The sequence below is a fragment of the Hypoxylon trugodes genome (genome assembly GCF_022578975.1).
Source record: "Hypoxylon trugodes strain CBS 135444 unplaced genomic scaffold F4822scaffold_3, whole genome shotgun sequence".
Taxonomy (NCBI): domain Eukaryota; kingdom Fungi; phylum Ascomycota; class Sordariomycetes; order Xylariales; family Hypoxylaceae; genus Hypoxylon; species Hypoxylon trugodes.
The window spans coordinates 885,177-905,038 of record NW_026250018.1 but is presented as its reverse complement, the minus strand read 5'-3'; the positions used below and the strand labels follow the sequence as shown (position 1 = coordinate 905,038).

Here is a 19,862-nt window from a genome sequence, read left to right as displayed (position 1 = left end):
ACCACTTCTAAGGTAGGAGAAGAGGGCTAGGGCAAACCGAGGTAGGTCATAATCACACATGAAATGTAATGTAATGTAAGTAAGCAATGGAGATAATGATGTGCCGTCGCGAACTCCGGTTAGGCTATGATTCCGAAATTTGTCAATCATCAGGCATCATCAATAATACGACGGATGATAATTTTTTTTTTTTTTCTAACGGACCGGATATGAAATGTTCGTGGCTCGCATCACGATAGTAAAATAAAAAAAGGAGATATTCAGACTGGGGTTTGTAAACCTTAACTAAAGCGGCGTCGATTTGGGATTTCAAAGACTAAAAATAAGCCGCCAAAAGCCCCAGATAGCTCCATAATTAACTCCAGTTCTAAAGTCGATCTATTGGATCCATTGGCGGAGCTAGTCCGGCAGTTACCGCCAGTCAAGAATTCAGAACGTGTGACGTTGAGTTAAACTAGATCGGTGGCCCGCTAAACCGGTCCGGGCCTTAGCGTCATACTGCCCTGGCATGCTAACCGCCTTGGCGCCAGATCAGAAAATAAGGAACACGGACCATTTTATGACTCGTGCACTCTTTTTACTCTCTTCACTCACACAACTTCTTCACCGTCGCCCACTTTCAGCCAAAACTTCCCCTCCCCACCCATCTCTTTTGCTTTCTTTCCTTCTTTCCCTCTGTCTGTGTCCCTCTCCACTCTCCACTTCTACTCTCTCTCTCGGGTCCTTCGGTGGATATCCATCTGGATGGATGGATGGATGTGTGAGTAGGTGGGTTGGCAAATATCACGATACCAACCTTCCCAGACCCGAAAAGGTAGGGAGGGAGGCAGGGGACGAGACGATGGATGGAGCGATGGAGTGATTGAGTGAGATGAAGACATGAAAAACAGCGTTATCGGGTGTTGCTCGTCCCCAACCCCCGGTAGCCTAAAGCTCCAGCCGGACCATATCGAGATGACAAAGTGGAGAGTATGGAGAGATGGAGAGGGAATCGAAAGAAGCCCAGAATGTTGCTCTCACCGTTATTGCCCCTCCAGTCGGTGTCCTTTCGGTAATGAACTACTAGCCTAGACACATCTCGTGATATTGTGCAATGTGCCTTCGCTAGAGTCACGCTGAGACCCCCCGAAGTCTCCGTGCCAGCGCGCAAGCTTCCGGTTCGCTACCATACGTGCGAGGATCTACCAACGTTCCTCGATAGACATGGGATGCGTCTTGGGGGATGGCACTCTCGCGCGACGCCAGCAAGGCGGCCAGACCTTTTACCCCTAACGCGCTTTACTCCACATGGAAATTCCATGACAAGTTCGCGCAGCCGTTAACGGACGCTGGGGCCTGGCACCTTGGCTTAGTTGCGACATCGTGGCAACATCGTGATGTTTCTGGTAGGTAATATGTTCCATCGACGTTGCGACGACCTTGAGCCTCCCGGCGAATATATGAGAGGGTCGCGACGTTGACGATGAGCTTTATGACATGACCATAGTAGTATCTTCTTCAGTTCTGCAGTAATTCGAAATCCCTAGATTCCAGGCATCCCAACAAGCCCAATTATTCCCATCTTTGCCTACAATGGTCTTCGTTGCGGACGACAAGAAGTCTCATCATGCGGTAGCTGTTACTTCTCTGGCCGACAGCCAGGAATCGCTCCCTCACTCTGATGATGCCATTTTGCCACAACCTGCCGTTGTTACGGTTGGTGGCGACGACGATGATGATTACCCGGATGGTGGCTCTGTCGCCTGGCGCCAGGTGATTGCCGGTCATTTCATCAACTGCATGGCTTGTGGGTATGGTGCGGCTTTTGGTATATACCAGCTGTACTATACCGAGTCGCTCAAACTTCCCTCAGCACAGATCTCGTGGATCGGTTCCGTGCAAATCTTTCTGAATAACGTCATTTGTACCGTAGCTGGCCGTCTGGCTGATGCGGGTTATGCGCGAGAGACGGTTATAGGTGGCTCCCTCATCGCGCTATTGGGCACATTCATGACAAGCCTCGCTACGGAGTACTGGCAGATCTTCCTGGCTCAGGGGGTATGTACCGGGCTTGGCCTGGGTCTCATGTATATGCCGGCCATTACGATCGTCGCGTCGTATTTTAAGAAGAGACGCGCACTCGCTCTGGCAATTTCTTCCGCCGGGACCGGAACTGGCAGTATCATCTTTCCTGCAGCAGTCCAATACCTCGTACCTAAGATCGGTTTTCCTTGGGCTGTGCGATGCGCGGGGTTTGTCGCTCTATTCATGGTTCTCGTCATGAATCTACTCCTCAAACCACGCTTGGTCCCCCGGACATCCGGTCCCTTGGTGGAGTGGACCGCATTTAAGGAGCCCCCTTATGTCATCTTCGTCGCAGGAACATTTATGCTCTATTGGGCTCTGTATTTTGGATTCTTCTACGTAAGTAACTATTCACACTCAAACATGGCTCATAGGGGTCACTCATCGATACAATATAACACTCTTGTCTTCTAACAATGCATATAGGTCAACACATATGCCATTGCGGTCGCTTCCTTCACACCTACCTCTGCCGTCTCCCTCTTACTCATCATGAATGCGGTGGGTATTCCGGCGCGACCAATTATTGGTTACCTCGCCGATACCTACCTGGGTCCCATCAATGCATTCATCTTATCAACCATCTCCTTAGCCATCGCTTTCTTCGCTTGGATTGCCATTGCGACGCCATCTACCATGTATGGCTTCGTGATCCTGTTCGGTATTACCAACTCTATGGCTCAGGGTGCTTTCACCGGTGCTTTGGCTAGTATGACTAAGGATCCCTCGAAGATGGGTACCAGATTTGGTATGTGTTTCACCGTGGTGAGTGTGGCGACTGTTGCTGGACCACCAACTGCAGGTGCGATCATCGATTATTCTGGCGGATCTTACCTTTGGGCTCAGGTCTGGGCCGGTGTGGTTACCGTGCTGGGCGCGGTCACTATAGCCGTAGCAAGGTGGTGGGTCTCTGGCGCAAAGATCAATGTGAAGGTATAGGCGGACTCGCTGGTGTGTACACTAGTATATGGCTGCTCTCGTGTACGAATGGGTAACGTGATATGAATACGGGCTGGGAAGTCCATCCCTTGATGGGTATCCCATCTCATGCTTTGGCTACAATGGTAACTGGTTTTATGTATAGAGGAAGACCTCAGTGGACGTTGGGTCTTCATCTGGCTCTGATGCCAATAGTGAAGAGAAGAGAAAAAAAAGAAGGCAAGACAAAAAGGGAAAAGGAATCAAAGGATTAAAGAGTAGGAAATGGTATGAGCTATGACTTTTCTTATGTCACTTATATTCATATTTAATTCACATTTAATGTAGAATTTTTTAATTTAGCACTTAGCATTTAGTAGATAGAAAGAATTAAACTTGACATTCGCTACAGGCTTCCGGTATTTATGTTTTCTAGTTGTTCTTCTAATGCCTGTCTACTCTTTAGGTGATCGGATTTCTACGCTACAGAATGGGTTAGAGAGACTTGAAGTGTAACCTAGCACCTGACCAACCAACGTAAAGGACGTTTGACTATTATTGGTTCGTCTCTGAGCCCTGGCTGCCGACGAGCCGTAGTTACAGTTATACTGTGTCCCCAATCCAATAAAGCTGTAGCTACACAACTTCTGCAGATTTTTATAGAAGAAATCTATTCGTTCAAATATGTTGTGTTGGTCTTTGGGCTTGCTTCCGCGGGGCGGTGTATACGTCGGCGGCCGTCGGTGGCGCACGGGATTGGGGGTCACTGTGCGGGTGCACAGAGGTAGGGATTGGATTGTGTATACGAAAGTAAATGATTAATATGATTAATCAATAAGAAAAAAAAAAAAGACATTTCCATTCAACCCTTCGTGGTACGATTCAATTCCCATGATGCTTACTATATCTATAACGTACGCTAAACCAAAGCGTGGGAGAGAGTAGGATTTATCTTTTAAGGGTTCATAAAGCCTGTCGTTAATCGCAAACAGTTATGCCCTCGATACATTAGCGCAAAGTAATTGAGGCATAGTACATGTCTTTAGAGAATCTTATTTTTTGTATTTTCTCAACTTGAAGGATCGCACTGCCGGTCGGATCTTGATAAGGTTGCATAAAAATGATTATGCAGACGCCACTTTTCTTATTGTCGTTATGTGGCTTGCATATAAGACTACCTAGGTACCCATTCAGTAACCGCGTTACATTAGATGCGCGTCGGACGAAGGCGAACGCATTCTTGCTTTGGATATGAACATTTCTAAAGTAGGCAGGTAGATAAGGGCAAATATATTACGTAAACGATTCGCCAAGCGAGTAGGATGGTTAGTTGTCTTCGTAGTAAGATATTATGTTGCTTAATCCATTGGTCCGAATCAATGACTGTTATGTGCGATTCGTATGTCGATTTTGATGATATCACAAGTACCTAATGACTTTTAATGGCACATAATAATTGTATAAATGTACCTGGCGTATTAGTATGAACTTTGTTTTCTACCTAGGTACTAGCTCCAATCTACGAACTTAATTTGATGAGGAAATGAAGCGTGTTCATTGGCTTCCAACCCCACGGGTGAAGACCCCGAAATCTAAATGCTTGTGGCTGCCGTGGCGTTTTTTCTCCAAAAAGTACACTACACGTGATGACCCCGCATCACTTATTCCACACGCACGTAATTAACTTAAGCCCCAACGGGTAAGGTGGGAGACTAAATGGGATGATCCCCACTCTGGCTAAATTTCCTCTCTGGGGAAAATATGGGTCATCAGAAACGGTGGTTTCTTATCTCGCCCAAACTTTTTTACAGCCGGAATTTCTGAATACTCTATCCATCAATCAACTCTCATCAATTTCATCTTCTCAACCAACCAATCTACTTCAAAAGCGAGCCTACCCCCATCCTCTATCTAGTCGAACTAACTGCATGTATAACATAATATCGCCGTTGCTACTTAGGGTTCATATACCATACATTCCTCACACACCTTAACTACTAACACAACAGCCTGTAGTGAATATTAATTATATGCAGCATCCGTGCCGCCAACGAGCATGGTAGTAATAAACAACATGATAGATAGCTGTCAAACTTTGCCACCTGACAATCAACATGACCGCCAAGGCTCGAGCAGATTCGCCTTCGAATCAAATGTCTTGGGCTTGTCACAAGTGCTACTACCTCTTCCAATTAAGTCTCATCACCTACCAAGGCACTCAGTATCAGCCAAGACACTGTTGAGAATCCAGAGTGGCATCCATCGGTGGTTTTTCTGAGTCCGGCTCTCAGCTGGGGCTGGGCTTTCAATAGTCTATCGTCGACTTACGTATTCATTTAGTTAGGGTGATTTACTAGGTATTAAACAAATTCGCCTTAGCTAGAACCGGTTTCAGAACGCTGTCGTGTCTGTCTGCCGAAAACTGCGGAGTAAGATCTAAGAAAGAATCCAGGGCTAAGCAATTTAACACCAGTTATTTCGCGGGGTAGCGTCCGTCAGCAACCAGGACTTGAGGCACCCTACGACGTCGCTTTTTGCCAAGTCGAGTTGAATATCCGTCTGGGCACAACCGGGGTGTTTAATAATGATTCAATCAAACCTCTTCGCTGATTTGCCGAAAAGGCGTATACAAGGGTCTGGACCCTCTTTCTCTACACCAAGATGCTGGGAAACTCCCCCGAATGGGTTGGTCGGATTTCCTTGTTTGAATCCAGGTCGAAAAATCTCCTAATACACCATTCCTGCGGATCGCCCATCTATAAACATCTGCGAGAGCCCTGGTTACTTGCTCTTCGCGTTCTCGGCGTCTCTTATTCCTTGTCCATCTTCTCAACTTCGCCAACCTACGCGTAGGTACAGTTAATCATCATGGCACCGATACGAACCATAGACGAGAAAAGCGATGGAGAGCAGCCCGACGCGGTTGTGGTTGAGACCAAGAGCGATCGCTCCTCTGACGCACCCAGCTGGACTGTGGAAGAGGAAACCATCGTCCGCAGGAAACTGGATTGGCAAATAGTCCCTACCGTTACTCTTCTGTATCTGTTGTGCTTTTTGGACCGGTACGACTCACGAAATCGTTTTTAACCTCTGTGCCAAGCTAATTCCCATGACAGAATAAACATTGGGAATGCGCGTATCCAGGGAATGCAAGAGGAATTAAACCTCGTCGGATATCGATTTAACATCGCGACTAGCATTTTCTATATCGTCTACTTGACGATCGAGGTTCCATCCAACATCTTACTTAAGCGTATCGGCCCCCGATTTTATCTCCCGGGTCTGGTTGTTGGATTTGGAGCTGTATCTGTAGGTACGGCCTTTGTGAAGAGCTACGAGCAGCTATGCGCCGTCCGCGCGTTGTTGGGTATCTTTGAGGGTGGAACTATGCCTGGTTTAGCTTTCTTCCTCAGTTCCTTTTATAAGAGAGAGGAACTTTACTTCCGAGTCGGTATTTACGTATCAGCCGCATCGATTGCCGGCGCCTTTGGTGGATTATTAGCTGCAGGTTTCTCGCAGATCCCTGAATGGGGTATTGCGAGCTCGAGACTACACACATGGCGCAACATCTTTTTCTTCGAAGGTCTTATCACGATGATTGTCGCGCTCCTCGCCCCTATCGTCCTACCACAAAGCCCCGAGACGTCGAAGAGCCTCAACGAACGCGAACGATGGATTGCCGCCGAGCGACTACGCCGCGAGAGCAAGGCTCACCCTAACGAGAAAATCCAACCGCATCATATCAAGCGCGCGTTACTTAACATCAACAACTACATCTGCGCCGCCGGCTTCTTCGCCATCAACATCACGGTTCAGGGCTTGTCGGTGTTCATGCCTACCCTCCTTAAGGAGATGGGTTGGGAGTCGCTTACAGCCCAGTACTACACGGTCCCCGTGTACGTTGCTGCCTCGCTCATCGCTATTGGAATCAGTCTCGTCAGCGACAAGACACGCATGCGTGGTATTTACCTTGCGCTATTCACACTTCTTGGTATTATCGGTTTCGCGATGCTCCGATGGGGCACTGGCAACGGCCTTCGCTACGCGGCTGTATACCTCTGCGCCATCGGCGCTTTCCCAGGTGGCCCCGGTTTCCTATCGTGGGGTCTCAACAACTCGGCAGGTCCTGCTGTCCGAGCTGTAACAAGTGGTTGGATTGTGACCCTTGGAACTATGGGTGGTATCCTTGCCGTCTGGGCATACCTACCTACCGATGGTCCTTCATTCCCCATCGGTCACACGATCAACCTTGTCGCACAGATCTTTGTGCTGTTCTTGTCTATCTTCGGTATTTGGTACTGTGTTCGCGAGAACAGACTACGTGCCCAGGGCAAGCGAGACCATCGTCTTGAGGGCTTGACTGAGGCAGAGCAGGCGGATCTCGGGTACAAGCACCCGGATTTTAGGTATATTGCGTGATTTTACGGACTTAGAGGATGGGATATATCTAGGGTTATGCGGGTATTCTGATATTTTGTTGAATGTTACTGCTATATACGATATGAAGTGTGAGAAGATAAGATATATTGTACATAAGGACTCAACGACCTATGGACCTACGCCTTTGCGTGTGGGATTCTGCGTGATTCATGATTTGATAGATAGATATTGGAACGGTGTTGGTGGAATGAGAATGACAGCACTGTTACAAGCGGTGGGCAGGGCTAGGTAGCGGTCATTTGAAAGATAGATAGTATTAAGAATAGACCACATGATAAGACACAAATCTGTTATGGTTTCGTTAACGTCCCGTATCAAAGTAATACACCACAGCCTTCCCCACTTCCGCACATTCAGTATGCACCATCATAGCCCTATCTCGGACTTTCTACCTAAAATTGAGATCAATCTAAGAGCAGTCTACGTAGCCTTCCATCATCTATCGCTGTCATCTATTTGCCGCGCTTAAGAACTGCCGCGCGTGTTCTAGATGCCAAAGAGCCGCATATCCGCCGACGTATACGCTTACTCACTTTCGCGAAGTCGTATTCGGATGCCCCGGCTCGTGCCAAAGGAGATTCGTCATGAGGGCTCACGCCACCGGGAATTGAGATATTCATTCTATAATGATTGTACGTACCTGACTATGGTGTGGACTAAGCGTCTTCGTGGGTTCTTCGGTTGGTATGTGTCCTGCTCCCTAAAGTATAATTTCATACGTGCTCAGGAACTGTTCGATGGGGCGACACTTCCCTTTTTCCGCCTCTTCTCGATGAGTAACAAGAAGGGGGTCAGTGAGAACGATAGTCAATGATAAATATGAGAAGTAATACTGTATTTTGAATTGAGAACGAGTTTACAAGGCCTAGTCCGTAGAAAGTAAAACCCCTATAATTACCACGAGTGTCGAGATAGCCTCAACGTCTCTTCTCGAAGTATCTAGATAGCTTACCTGCCTGGTACGTACATTATCAATCAACGTATACCGCTTAGATAGTGTATCTATGTGCGTAAATTATCATCATGTCCCCAGCCCAAGAGTGAAGGACTGAGGTAAACGCCTGTGTGCTGGATTTAAGACATCTCCGTTTGTGACATCGGATGACTACTCAAGCCTCCACGGATAACCTGAGGGACATGGGCTTCATTTTGAGAACGTATTCTCCTTACCTAGTCTAGACAGAGTATAATTACATTCGAATGCCAAAGTCTTGTCTTCACGTCACTTTGGAATTGAGTCGGGGTTGTGGCATTGGCTATACTGCCACACCTCATACCATCATTGCTTCGATAATATGACGGATGATAACCGGAAGGGCCGGGAAATGCGAGACGAGAGGCATTCTAGGAATGAATGCGAGAAGAAAGGAGAGCCTTGTAGAGATAGATAGGAGGTTAAGAGTCGGGTTGCGATATGATTAAGAGACGAGATAATTCATACTCATCAATGGCGCCTTCAATCAATGATACTAATCATAGGTTGCCACTGGGTCTTATTTTACGTGATATGCATGAGTGCTACTGATTTTTCATCGTAACTTCAGTTGTGTCCGTATGGTTTACGGTATCGACCTCTTTCGTAGGAGAGCTAGTATCCTCATTATCGCGTTCGCGACACCATCTCCATTCTGCCAGACCTCGTCATGCTTACCTCTCAATCCTTCCACAACCAATACCTCAACTTCATCCTTTCGCAGCCGCTCTACCATGCCTTCCGTCTCTTGCGCATCTACCAATTCATCATCAGGCGAGTGCCCCAGCGCCGCGATTCCATTAAAGCGATCGCCGTAGTTACCTTCATACTTCAACGGCGCCGCAGCATCCCATTTCTCAGGCTGTCCAAACGCCGCTGTCAAGAATCCAGCATATGACCCATCAACACGCGCATTGAGACCAGTGAAGTCGTAAATGCCCTCAAAGCCAAACACGGCTCCGGGTAATTTCAATTCCCCCTTTCGCCCCTCAACATCATCCCCCGCTCTACGATCGGGCCGATAAGAAGGTGAAGACAATCCCGCTAGTACCTGGTACGCGAGACACGCGCCCGCCGAATGCCCAACTAGGACATACTTCCCCGCGAAACCAAAGCTACTCTGAAGGAACGCGATCGCAGAGCGCACGTCATCTAGATGATCCGGGTGGATGGCGTCGCGGTACTGGGATGGCGGAGTCCCCGCGGGGTCCTGGGGGAAGTCCGGATGCGGGGAGAGGCGGTAATCAATAGATGCGAAAGCCGCTATACTTGATCTTACTCCTTCGCCGTGACTCTGTAAGATGTGTGACACAATCGCTTTGAAAGTCTCGTGTGTGATGCGGGGATCCCGCCATGCGCCGCCGTGGATGTAGCTACAGTACGAGGGGATCACGTGTTAGTTGACATTCTCTTTTTCACTTTACCCGGTTGACAGTATAATTGACATGGGGGGACGGGAGAGGATGACGAATATATTGACAAGGGAGAAGAAAGAAGAAGAGATTCACACGATCCAGTATTTCGCCCTGTCGTCGACGTCTAGATCCCATACCCCTACGCGTTGAAGTTCATGCGTGCCGTACTGGTGGATCGTGTATCGGAGTGCGTCGGCCATGGATGATGGTATGTTCTGGGGTAAATTGGACTAGACTAGAACCCTGGCTCGCCGACGTAATGAAGTCCTGGTGGTTGGGTCGGAGGTATCGCGGCGCATGAGATGGACTACTGTCCTTGCATTGAAGTATCGGCGGAGCTAGGGTTTGATGTTGTTGCTGTTTGTTTGATGTTTGAGGCGGGACGAAAATGACGCTGACGGCTTCTATATCCTGTTAATCAATATGAGCTCTTAACTACATATGATCTTCGATTCTGTATGTCTATATCGCCAAAGGATGGTATATCGAGTATGTTAGGTATATGTACTTGGGTACCTGGACATGCAGATATTTTGATGTCTCCCGCGAGTTTCTAGAACCATCCCATGACGCGTTCTAGGCGAATGGAACATTAGTCAAGCAATTCAACTGCGTTTTTGCAACTCCCTATCTTACTCGTTGCACGATACTCATGCATGCGAAGGTTTCTATCCCACGCCCTCCAATAGGAAGGACACCATGTTTTTACGTGGTATGAATGGCATTTGCCGATGTGAAGGTGATGTTATTCGAAACTGTAACATTCGCCATTCTTTTTATTTTCTCATTTTCACTCGCCAATTGCTTGGGATATAGACGATGAAACTAGTGTCAAAATCGAGGACTTGAAAAAACTCCGACGGCACGTTGCATTTTGTATCACTCGTCATCACCTACCTTAGATATCTTACCGCATTGTCTTGAATATAGAGAAAATAATTTTTAATGAAGAGGTTGGGTTGGGTTATTCATTGTGCATCGGCGCGAAGAGTGTGACTCGTCATATCGGCACACTCACTTGGAATAAATTGGCGAGACCTACCAGCGAATTATATCCGAGTGACGGTTACTCCAAGATGCATCTGCATGCTTTTTTTTTCTTGTTACACGCAGTGACACGAATGGTTATGCGGAGAATTACGCCGGTATCTCTGACATATTCTCTCATCCCACCACTCTTGTCACGAGCAACTTGCTTCTTGCTGCTGGGTTAAAATGCAGTGCGCTAGCAACTGCATATAGACATTACTCGAATGATGGTGGTGATGGTGGAATTTAATCTATCCCCAAGGGGCTTCATCCCGTCTTGGAGCTGGGGGTTTTCTGTGACTCGTCAAGAATTCGGTCATATTGGCTGCAAAAGGAAGGTTCTAGAGCGTCGTGGGATGATTAGAACGCTCTTGGAAGCAAAAAAACTAGCCCTCGCCAGTGTAACACATTAAAAATGGCGATGCACCTAATGACTCGAGGGCCAAAAAGGTCATTTTAGGGCTGTCCGTCGTTCTTGTTGCAGACGATAGCTTCATGAAATCCGAGTCTACGGGTGCGAGACTAAGCTGCTACCGGCAAGGTTCGCAAAGTTCGGTTGCGGAACCGAGCTAATAATGTTCCTAGCTTACTTTTTTCTCTGTTTTCTTTAAAGTCCGATATGTGACTAACAATCCGATTTGATAATTGCTCTCGTGCCAGGGGCTGTTCTGTTGCTTGTGCTAAACCCCCTGGAGTTTGGCATATCGCGAGCCTCTTACCGCATTCGTGATGGGTAACAAGGTATAGTTAACCCTGGAGACGGGACGAAGGATTCGCCTGCCAAGACTCCAAAACCACTAATATCGTCGCTGCTTGAACGAGGCTCAATAATTGTGAGACATGCATAAATCTCCCTATGGTTTATGATTGGAGGAGGAATTGCGATAGAATCTTCTTAGAAACCCTTTCTCAGACGTGAAGCTTCCATTTTCCTTTATGCTATACCATTTGGGGTGTTATCTTATACCTCATACCTGGTCTCATGTGCTGTGGTAAGGTAGCACCGCCTACCTAGACGTTATACGTAGGCATAGCTGGGTATGCGTAGATATTTTCATCGTGATTCGTGAAGAGGTCGAGATCGTTGGTAGGATGAAACATGCGGGGTACTTGGGTTGTGATAGAAAAGGTGATGCTCACGGTTCCGAAATGTAGGGGTAAAATGTAAAAGTGGCGGAGATGACGGCGGAGTTTGCAACTGTCATCATCAGAATCAGAATCATCAGCGATCATCGCATCTGTTCTTGCTCACATGTTTTTCTGTGCCTGTCCGTCTGTCCGTTCGTTCATATACGCTTTTCCCGACCCGGCCAAGTTGAAATTCGAATGGTCTGAATCGAGTATCTTGCAGTAGTCGTACCCGTAGTTATTTCTGTTTGTAGTCTTGTAGAGTGTGTTTCTGCCGCTGATCTACCTAACCGAAGTGAATCTCCAGTTAATCCCGGACCGTGAGCTTGCCGATCGCAGAATAGATGTCAGGGGTAGAGAGGACCCAGCAGCCAGTCGAGAAACGCAGTGCTGCGCCCCTGGCTCAGGAGTTACCTAGCCTTGCTAGTGTTCTTAGTTGTTGCACCGGTTGAGTGGGCTTAGGAAGAGAGACTCGTCTAACAGAGTCGGGGTACCCATCCTAACTACTAGGTAAGTACAGTGGGATACAGTAGATAGATCCGAGAATAACGAGCTGTTCGTTTCAAGATACCGGCCCGTTGGTTCTAGGCTTCTCATGTCTGTGATTCCTTTATAGACTTCCTAAGTAAGCAAAATTGATAATAAGAGATTTTCCATTATAGACTAGTATATTAAAGACTAGAATAGTTCTGATGTAGTTCATGTCGCGAACATATGGAATTTCGTGGCTGTGTAAAAGTAGAGTAGATAATTGTCAAAGTGCTGCATAGAATAAAATAGTGTACCAAGTCGGAGAATTTGTGTTGTGATAAGATTGGAGAAGATCAGCTCTAGTAACAAAGATGTCTCCAGTAAACATGCAAGTTACATTACTTAATGGAGTCGGAGAAGATGGCGGACCGCAAAGCAAACAATGTTAAATAATGTCAAATAATGTAGACGAGATTACAATAACAGGAACGATATATACAATTTATACCATATATGTAAGAAATAGAGTAATTGTGACGCCGAAGAAAGAGTTTAACCCTAAACCTTGACTCCGACTTATTTTTAAGATTTGAGGTAAGTATTATCTTAGGTAGGTACATGTAGGTAGGCTTGGCTTAAATTCTTTTTCAGTTACATGCCGATAGCTAAGGTACCTACCGAAAACATCCCTCATCATCCGCATACTATACACATCATGCTCGATTGCGCGTTCTTGACTACAATTACGAATCGTCATACGGCATAGTAATAATACTCCCTCTAGATTTATACCGTCTATCTAGGCAGGCAGACAGATCAGATTCTTCAGCGAAGAACTAACTAACCAACTAACGAATCAACAAACGTGCGCTGCAAAATTATCAAAATTATCAACTAAATAACGCTCGTGTATGTGTGTAAGAATGCAGGGTCAGTTTGGCAGCTTGTCAAAGCACATGGGTCCCGCCCAATTGCTCGACCGTTTTATCCTAGCTCATTTGCATGAACCTCCTTGACTCCTTGTAGTCGGTCCCATTATTACAGGGCTCTGCATAGCAAGACAAGGGTCTGAGGCTCACATTCGCACCAAAGTCCTCTCAGCTTGCAGCTCCGGCTTCTCCTACCGTTACATTAGCTTCGGTTCGCATCCGGGGCAAACCAGAGCTTCCGACGATCCCCAATGGGCTTGTAGGGACTCGTAGAGACGAAAGAGAGGGTCACCTCAACTCACTCAAGTCATGGCGTTACCGGAATAGGCTAATCGCTCCAAGATGGTCTCGCTACTGGTTACGACCTTCTCATGCCCTTCTCTGGTGCAGAGGCAGGGTTACCCCGAGATACACGCATTATCGCGACCTGTCATGCCCAGTAAAGATGGTCTACTGGGTTGCGCATTGTTCCCATTGCTCCACAAGGCACAAGGCCGTCCCGTAGTGCTGGTCGCTCACTCTATCTATTCCCGTTGTCTCGAGTTATACATATGGACCGATCCCGACATCTTCTCTTTCTAGTTTTCGGCTTTTCTTGTTCGTTTCTCTTCCTTTCCTTCGCGTCCTCTTGTTGTGTATAATTTTCCTTGGCGCCTGATAGACACCATCTATCATGGCAGCCCAAGACCCAAACGCCCCAACGGATAGCAATGGCGGTGCTCTGGTGGTTACCGCCATTGTTATGTTAACTCTTACCTGGTTATCCGTATCTCTCAGATCCTTCGTTCGCGCTAAGTTAACCAATGGATTTCAATGGGATGACTGGTTGATGATAGCTGCTCAGGTACGTCGCAGAAATGATACATATCAACCTTTAGATTTCTTATGCTTACACTCATTCTAAATAGTTAAACTTTACAGTCTCGTGTTCTTTAATTCTGAGAGGTGTTCAGAATGGCCTAGGCAGGCATAACAGATCGCTCGACCAGTACCATGAGATTCAAGCTCTGATGTATCAGGCTCTAGCTACCGCGACTTACGTCTCCAATATGTGGTTGATCAAGCTTAGTATTGGTATCTTCCTCCTCCGACTCGCTTCGCAAAACAGATATAAATATACCCTCTACGCTAGTATCATCATCGTCAGCATATGGAGTATAGTATTATTTTTCTGGAATATATTTCAATGTAATCCCGTCGCCGCGCAGTGGGACTACACGATACTTCAGAATGACCCCAACTCTCGCTGTGTCTCGGCCGATGAAATTGTCAACGCTGCTTACGCATTGAGCGTCATGACTATCTTGTCCGACTGGCTCTACGCCTTACTGCCCATCCCTATGCTCTGGAAAGTAAAGATGACGATGCAAGCTAAGATGACGGTGGTTTTCGTTTTGGGCCTGGGTATTTTCGCGAGTGTCGCCACTCTCGTTCGGTTGAAGTTCCTGTCCGATCTTACCGACCTCGCGGATATTTTGCGTAAGTCTTCTATAATAAATCATATTATATCAGTTACTAATCTGGTATTTAAACATAGATGCTGGAACCGATGCGATGGTTTGGACATTGGTTGAACCTGGAGTTGCCATTGTCGCCTCCAGTCTTGTCACGATACGGCCCTTATTACGCTTATGGAAGGTCAAGGGATTTGGTACGACTGGACAGAGTCGGCCAACAGGCTTCAATAGCAACCCTATGTCACGTACGAATCGCTCGAACAAAATGCCAGCTTTCGGGTCTACTGATGTCACCTTAGTCGATGTCGAGTCAGGTCAACAAAAGGGTTCCAAGTCGCGAACATCAATCGCTGGTTCGTTTGGTGGGAAAATTCAACGATCCTTGTCGTTGTCAGATGCCGGAAGCTTTACAAGCAAGAGTTACCGATCTCGAGCATCCTCCAATGCCCCGATGCTTGGGAGCAAACTTCAGCGGTCCCGATCGATTTCGGATGCCGACACGTTGGCTGGAAGGAGCCAGCGATCCCAAGCATTCCAAATGACAAGGCTTTACGATGCGCCGATAGAGGAAGACGATGCGCGATCGGAATATCAACCTCCTAACTCCAGGAGGATAGATGTAAAGAGTGAGATGTATATCATCGAAGGAAATACGACACCTTCACCGCCTCCAGGAGCACACCGGCGCGATGAGACATGGCTCTCCGAAAGAGATTCATCTGATGGATCTTTCGAGCTCAACCGAGTCAGAACCCATTATAACCGGACGAGGAATTCGATATCGTTTGTAAAACCATTACCTCAACTACCGCCGTCGTACCAATAATCTACCGAACGAATTCAAATTACCGAATAAAAAAACATAATACTGTACATCACCGCGACACATACACGTTACGAACCTTATATATACTATTCCGACCCTAGCCACCACCACAACCTCATCCTCTTCTTTTCCCTTTTCGATTCTCTAGATGTGTAAATGATTTATACACCGGACATACCCAAAGTGCGAAATACATGTTACCTTACTTGGCGGGCGGCTGGGCCACAGGGAATATTATATATATGTAGATTCAAGGGAGTTTACGGGAGACAGCAAAAAGAAAAACTGCGAAATTCCTTGCCATTGGAAAAAGAGCAATCTCGGCACAGGACTGGTTTTTCTATACTTGATACCTTCTTTTAAAAAGCAAGTCTTTGGGCGTATTGGGGTAAATGATTATGCCCTATGGTTTATTTTACCTGGCGTTTGTGGCTTTTTGATTCACGGTGGGCCTGACTTGGAGGTTTATTTGTATGCTGGGAGGACAGACATTCCCTTACGAGGGAGAGGGAGGATTGAACATATCTGAGAAGGAATGCTGAAAAGCTTCCGGGGACTTACAATATGGTATTTGCTATGTATATAGTGAATACGGACTTATTCACGATATTTGATTTAATGATTAATGGCTTTTGATACGAGTAGACTTTACTGCACATTGAATGATAGTTGACTCCGATGATACAGACCGAGGATATACTCCGAGGGTCTCGACCATAGTAGCCCGGAGTTACCCACGACAATAGCTTGAGGCTATCCAGGGCACCCTCGACAATGCTCGTAATAGTTTTTCATGTTTTCCTCCCTAAAAATGACATCCCAACCATATCTTGGTTGTGTTACTCTACCCGCGACTCCCGACGACCTGGGTCTGGATGTCAAACTGACCCTTGTTCAACCATCTACCCGGTATCATTTTACCTGGTCATACACACAGCAGACGCGGGAAACAAAATATTGTTATGCTCTAGCTAGGTGTACGAAAGAGTTGTGTCAACTCCAAAGATTTTGAAGACGTATTATTAATTATGTCAACTTTTAAGTGTTAGGGATTTTTACAATTCATTATCACGAATACGACGGATGCTTGTCATTGACTGCCATTCAGCTAGCCTAGCTACGTAGCTACGCAATTTGCCGACCCACGGCACAGATAATTAATCCCCTTGCCCATATCAGAGAATTATTCCTCCTCAATTCTCAAGACCAGTCCAATGTCCTTTTTTGATTTCCTCATAGTAGAGTTCCCCTTCCTTCATCGTCCCCTCTACTATAGGATAAAAAAGCACTTCCGAACAGCTCGCCGCCTGTTCTAGACCAAAAGAAGTTCTACCCCGAGAAGTTGGTCGTTGGGACGCGGCTAAACACCATTGAGGACTAGGGTCGTGGTAGGAAGGATTTCCCGGTGAAACCGCGGAAGTGCTAGGGAGTTGACGGGCGAGGCTAACGTTACATCGCCGCTTCTTCAGCTAAGAACATGGGAGTTCGTGGTATAAGCAATAGTCGCAGACACACAGACTTGCACGAGGCCGCACGGATGGGTTCCTGTTCTTCAACGTATTATAGGTTGGGTTGTTGGTGGTTGTTCTTCTGCCTTGTACGGATGTTGTGTCACATTCGCTTCGGTGGACATAAGAACCGGGGAGGGCGATATCAGAAAGTGTTGTTGCTCCTTTCCCCTTTCCGTTCACCTCGGTATATGGAATTCTGTGCTAGCCGAGTTACGACGAAAAGAAACAACCTTGAAGCCAAGACAGATGATGTGCCTGTCCAAACAACTCGGTTTCTGTTCCCAAATGCCAAATGCTTGCGAAATAGAAGCTTATGTCGTAACTCCTCGGACTGGTCTTGGCGATGTGAAATTGGGCGCCATGACAGCGTCCGCGCTTATTGCCGGAGACCCTCAATCTCGGAAAGGTCAGGGTCCCAATCTTCTTCCTCATCCCAGATTGGCACCAGGACGAATTTGTTCATAATTTCGCCCATGCCGCAGGCGACTCCGGTGCTCTTCTCAGGGTTCTGTAGGTCGATGTTCTGTTCGACCATCATAGCCGTAGTCAAAAATGATGTCTCCGTTCCTACACCCAAATCCAATTTGGTACCGCCCCAATCGAACTCGACTTTGCCTGACTTGCGCACATTCATTTTGCCAATGAGACCTCCCTCCGGTGGAAGCGTTGCCCATGGGTTCCACTCTTTCTCCTTTTCAACACCATCTTCCGGCTTGATCTTGGAGCCAGGAGCTCCACTGCTGCTCTCTCGGGAGATGGGGTTGGGAATTGCAGTTTGACCGTTCGTATCATCTGTAGGTCTGACCAGCGGCGGGAGAATAGGCGGCAGTTGGAAGAGGAATAGAAGGTCGTCCTTTTCTTGAAGCTTCTTCTCATCCTCGCCTTCGTTCTCTTCGGCAGCGGGTTCTTTGAAGCGAAATGTGTCGAGTTGAACTTCTAGATCGTGCAGGGCTTGTAAGACTTCAGGGTCCTTAGCCGCTTTGTCCTTCTGCTTCTTCTTCTTTTCAGCAGCAGCAACAGCAGCAGTATCTTTGTCGATGCCCGATTTTTTCTTATCGTCAGGCGAATGGGGCGTCTTAACCTCGGGGATATCGGACATATCGACGTCCATTGCGTCCGGATCCATGCCTGGCTCAGTCTTGACCTTCACTTGACTCTTAGGAGCAGCGTGCCAAACTTCACCGTCATCGGCTCCAGGAGCTTCGGTTGCGTTCTTAACTGCTTGCGAAACGAATAAATCTTCGTCATCAGATTGTTGTTCTTCCGCTTCTAACTCGGCTGTAGTCTTAACTTTGACTTCGTCCTCTTCGTGTTCAGATCGAATAAGACCAATAGGAAGGCTTCCAGATGGCTTCTGACTGTATTGGGGTGGATCTTGGTAAATCGGCTTTCCGTCCGGAGTAAATCCAGTGAACCCGCTAAGGAGATCAGTATCCAGTCTCTCCTCGTTCTCTCGTCTTGGACGATATCTGAGCGAGTTAAATTGGGCACTGAAATCTGATTTTGCGGAAGAACCAGCGCCACCCCAACTACCAGATCCTTTCACGTTTTCTGCTTGTAAGTTAGTGGAATGTTCATTGTGTTGATGAAATAATTAAGATTTATTGGGTTTGTTGAAATACGTACCTTGTGGAATTGCAGAGAATGGACCTGCGGCTGTTATGGTTCGTCGAAGGAAACCGCGTGAAGATGCGTCACCTCGCCCCCGACCTCTTCCTCGTTTTGCTCGTCGTTCTTCCGCACGCTGTTCGCGTTCCTCTTCTTTGATTTTTATGGCCAAAGCACGATTTCTTTCTTCCTCTAATTTTGCACGCTCCGCAGCATCACGACGAATATTCTTAGGTCTAAAACGGCCACCAGCGCGAGAAGGTGTGGCACTTGGTGTTTGTGACTGCCGTGAACTCGTAGTTGCTGGTTGGTCACTTGGGGCGTCGAATGTTGCCGGGGTTTCCACCGTCTCCCGCGCAGGTGGCTCTTGCATTATTACATCCCCGCCATCTGTGCTTCCCTCATTTTGAGTGGTTACTGCGGCAGAGCTGGTTCCTGCCTCGTCGACCTCATCTACCGGAGCTCTCCCTACAGCTCCTCCCCGACCTGCTCTACCCGATGCACCACCTCTTGCCCTACCACCCCTCGCGCCAGCGCGCGGACCACGGGGAGGCATCACGCTATATTACCTGTGATCTAGATATATTCCGGAAACAACTCGCTGGAATTAATATAGGAAAGTGAGAATTAATGAATAGGAAGTCAAACGGCGGATGAAAATGGAAGGTGAAAATGATAAAAAGTAAGGTACTATACTTTTTTATGAGTCGCCGATGAGAATTACTGACTGGAAAACTTTATGGTGGGGCATTTCTGCAAGTTTAGTGACCCGCCGTACTGTACATGTACCCTGCAGAATCTTGGAGGGGCAATCTGGTTACATAATCCAGTTCAGTACATTGTGCGTTATGATGATTGGTTCCGAGTGGTCAATGCACAAAAGTACTTCAGTATGTATGTACCTATGTAAAGGATACATGCATTGAAGTACCCAAGTATTGCCTTGTACCTGTCTTCGCTATGGTGGTTTATGTAGAGGTTTGATGATAATTGAACAAGAGCATTACTGACTGAATAAATGAAGGTATATATAGTTCCAAGTTAAATCCTACATGTGTAATTAATCTTCAGAGTATAATAATTCGAGTGTTTA

The 19,862-nt window shown here is 47.0% G+C and overlaps 5 protein-coding genes across 5 annotated transcripts; 3 read left to right on the top strand and 2 right to left on the bottom strand.

Moving 5' to 3' along the window:
* Window positions 1-1,483: 1,483 nt before the first annotated feature.
* F4822DRAFT_162474 (MFS general substrate transporter) lies at window positions 1,484-3,384 on the top strand. Its single transcript, XM_051453152.1, has 2 exons — window positions 1,484-2,403; window positions 2,491-3,384. Exons 1-2 carry the CDS (start codon window positions 1,573-1,575, stop codon window positions 3,001-3,003), a joined length of 1,344 nt encoding a protein of 447 aa, XP_051316514.1. The 5' UTR covers window positions 1,484-1,572; the 3' UTR covers window positions 3,004-3,384.
* A 2,171-nt stretch (window positions 3,385-5,555) lies between these two features.
* F4822DRAFT_162457 (MFS general substrate transporter) lies at window positions 5,556-7,485 on the top strand. The gene is made up of 2 exons (XM_051453151.1): window positions 5,556-6,044; window positions 6,099-7,485. The coding sequence occupies exons 1-2, from the start codon at window positions 5,851-5,853 to the stop codon at window positions 7,399-7,401; spliced, it is 1,497 nt and encodes a 498-aa protein (XP_051316513.1). The 5' UTR covers window positions 5,556-5,850; the 3' UTR covers window positions 7,402-7,485.
* Window positions 7,486-8,981: 1,496 nt separating this feature from the next.
* Window positions 8,982-10,010, bottom strand: F4822DRAFT_426584 (alpha/beta-hydrolase; the record flags this gene model as incomplete). Its single annotated transcript, XM_051460589.1, has 2 exons — window positions 8,982-9,768; window positions 9,904-10,010. The coding sequence occupies 2 exons, from the start codon at window positions 10,008-10,010 to the stop codon at window positions 8,982-8,984; spliced, it is 894 nt and encodes a 297-aa protein (XP_051316512.1).
* A 3,612-nt stretch (window positions 10,011-13,622) lies between these two features.
* Window positions 13,623-15,929, top strand: F4822DRAFT_162356 (uncharacterized protein). The gene is made up of 3 exons (XM_051453150.1): window positions 13,623-14,211; window positions 14,276-14,846; window positions 14,905-15,929. The coding sequence occupies exons 1-3, from the start codon at window positions 14,041-14,043 to the stop codon at window positions 15,648-15,650; spliced, it is 1,488 nt and encodes a 495-aa protein (XP_051316511.1). The 5' UTR covers window positions 13,623-14,040; the 3' UTR covers window positions 15,651-15,929.
* Window positions 15,930-17,537: 1,608 nt separating this feature from the next.
* F4822DRAFT_426582 (RNA polymerase III RPC4-domain-containing protein) lies at window positions 17,538-19,325 on the bottom strand (the record flags this gene model as incomplete). Its single annotated transcript, XM_051460588.1, has 2 exons — window positions 17,538-18,712; window positions 18,788-19,325. 2 exons carry the CDS (start codon window positions 19,323-19,325, stop codon window positions 17,538-17,540), a joined length of 1,713 nt encoding a protein of 570 aa, XP_051316510.1.
* Window positions 19,326-19,862: the final 537 nt, after the last annotated feature.

Excerpts from the sequence above, each read along its gene's own strand:
- F4822DRAFT_162474 (XM_051453152.1), top strand. The coding sequence starts at position 1,573 with ATGGTCTTCGTTGCGGACGACAAGAAGTCTCATCATGCGGTAGCTGTT. Across the intron at positions 2,404-2,490 it reads TGTATTTTGGATTCTTCTAC|GTCAACACATATGCCATTGC; the intron begins GTAAGTAACTAT and ends CAATGCATATAG.
- F4822DRAFT_162457 (XM_051453151.1), top strand. The coding sequence starts at position 5,851 with ATGGCACCGATACGAACCATAGACGAGAAAAGCGATGGAGAGCAGCCC. Across the intron at positions 6,045-6,098 it reads CTGTTGTGCTTTTTGGACCG|AATAAACATTGGGAATGCGC; the intron begins GTACGACTCACG and ends TTCCCATGACAG.
- F4822DRAFT_162356 (XM_051453150.1), top strand. The coding sequence starts at position 14,041 with ATGGCAGCCCAAGACCCAAACGCCCCAACGGATAGCAATGGCGGTGCT. Across the intron at positions 14,212-14,275 it reads GGTTGATGATAGCTGCTCAG|TTAAACTTTACAGTCTCGTG; the intron begins GTACGTCGCAGA and ends CATTCTAAATAG. Across the intron at positions 14,847-14,904 it reads CGACCTCGCGGATATTTTGC|ATGCTGGAACCGATGCGATG; the intron begins GTAAGTCTTCTA and ends ATTTAAACATAG.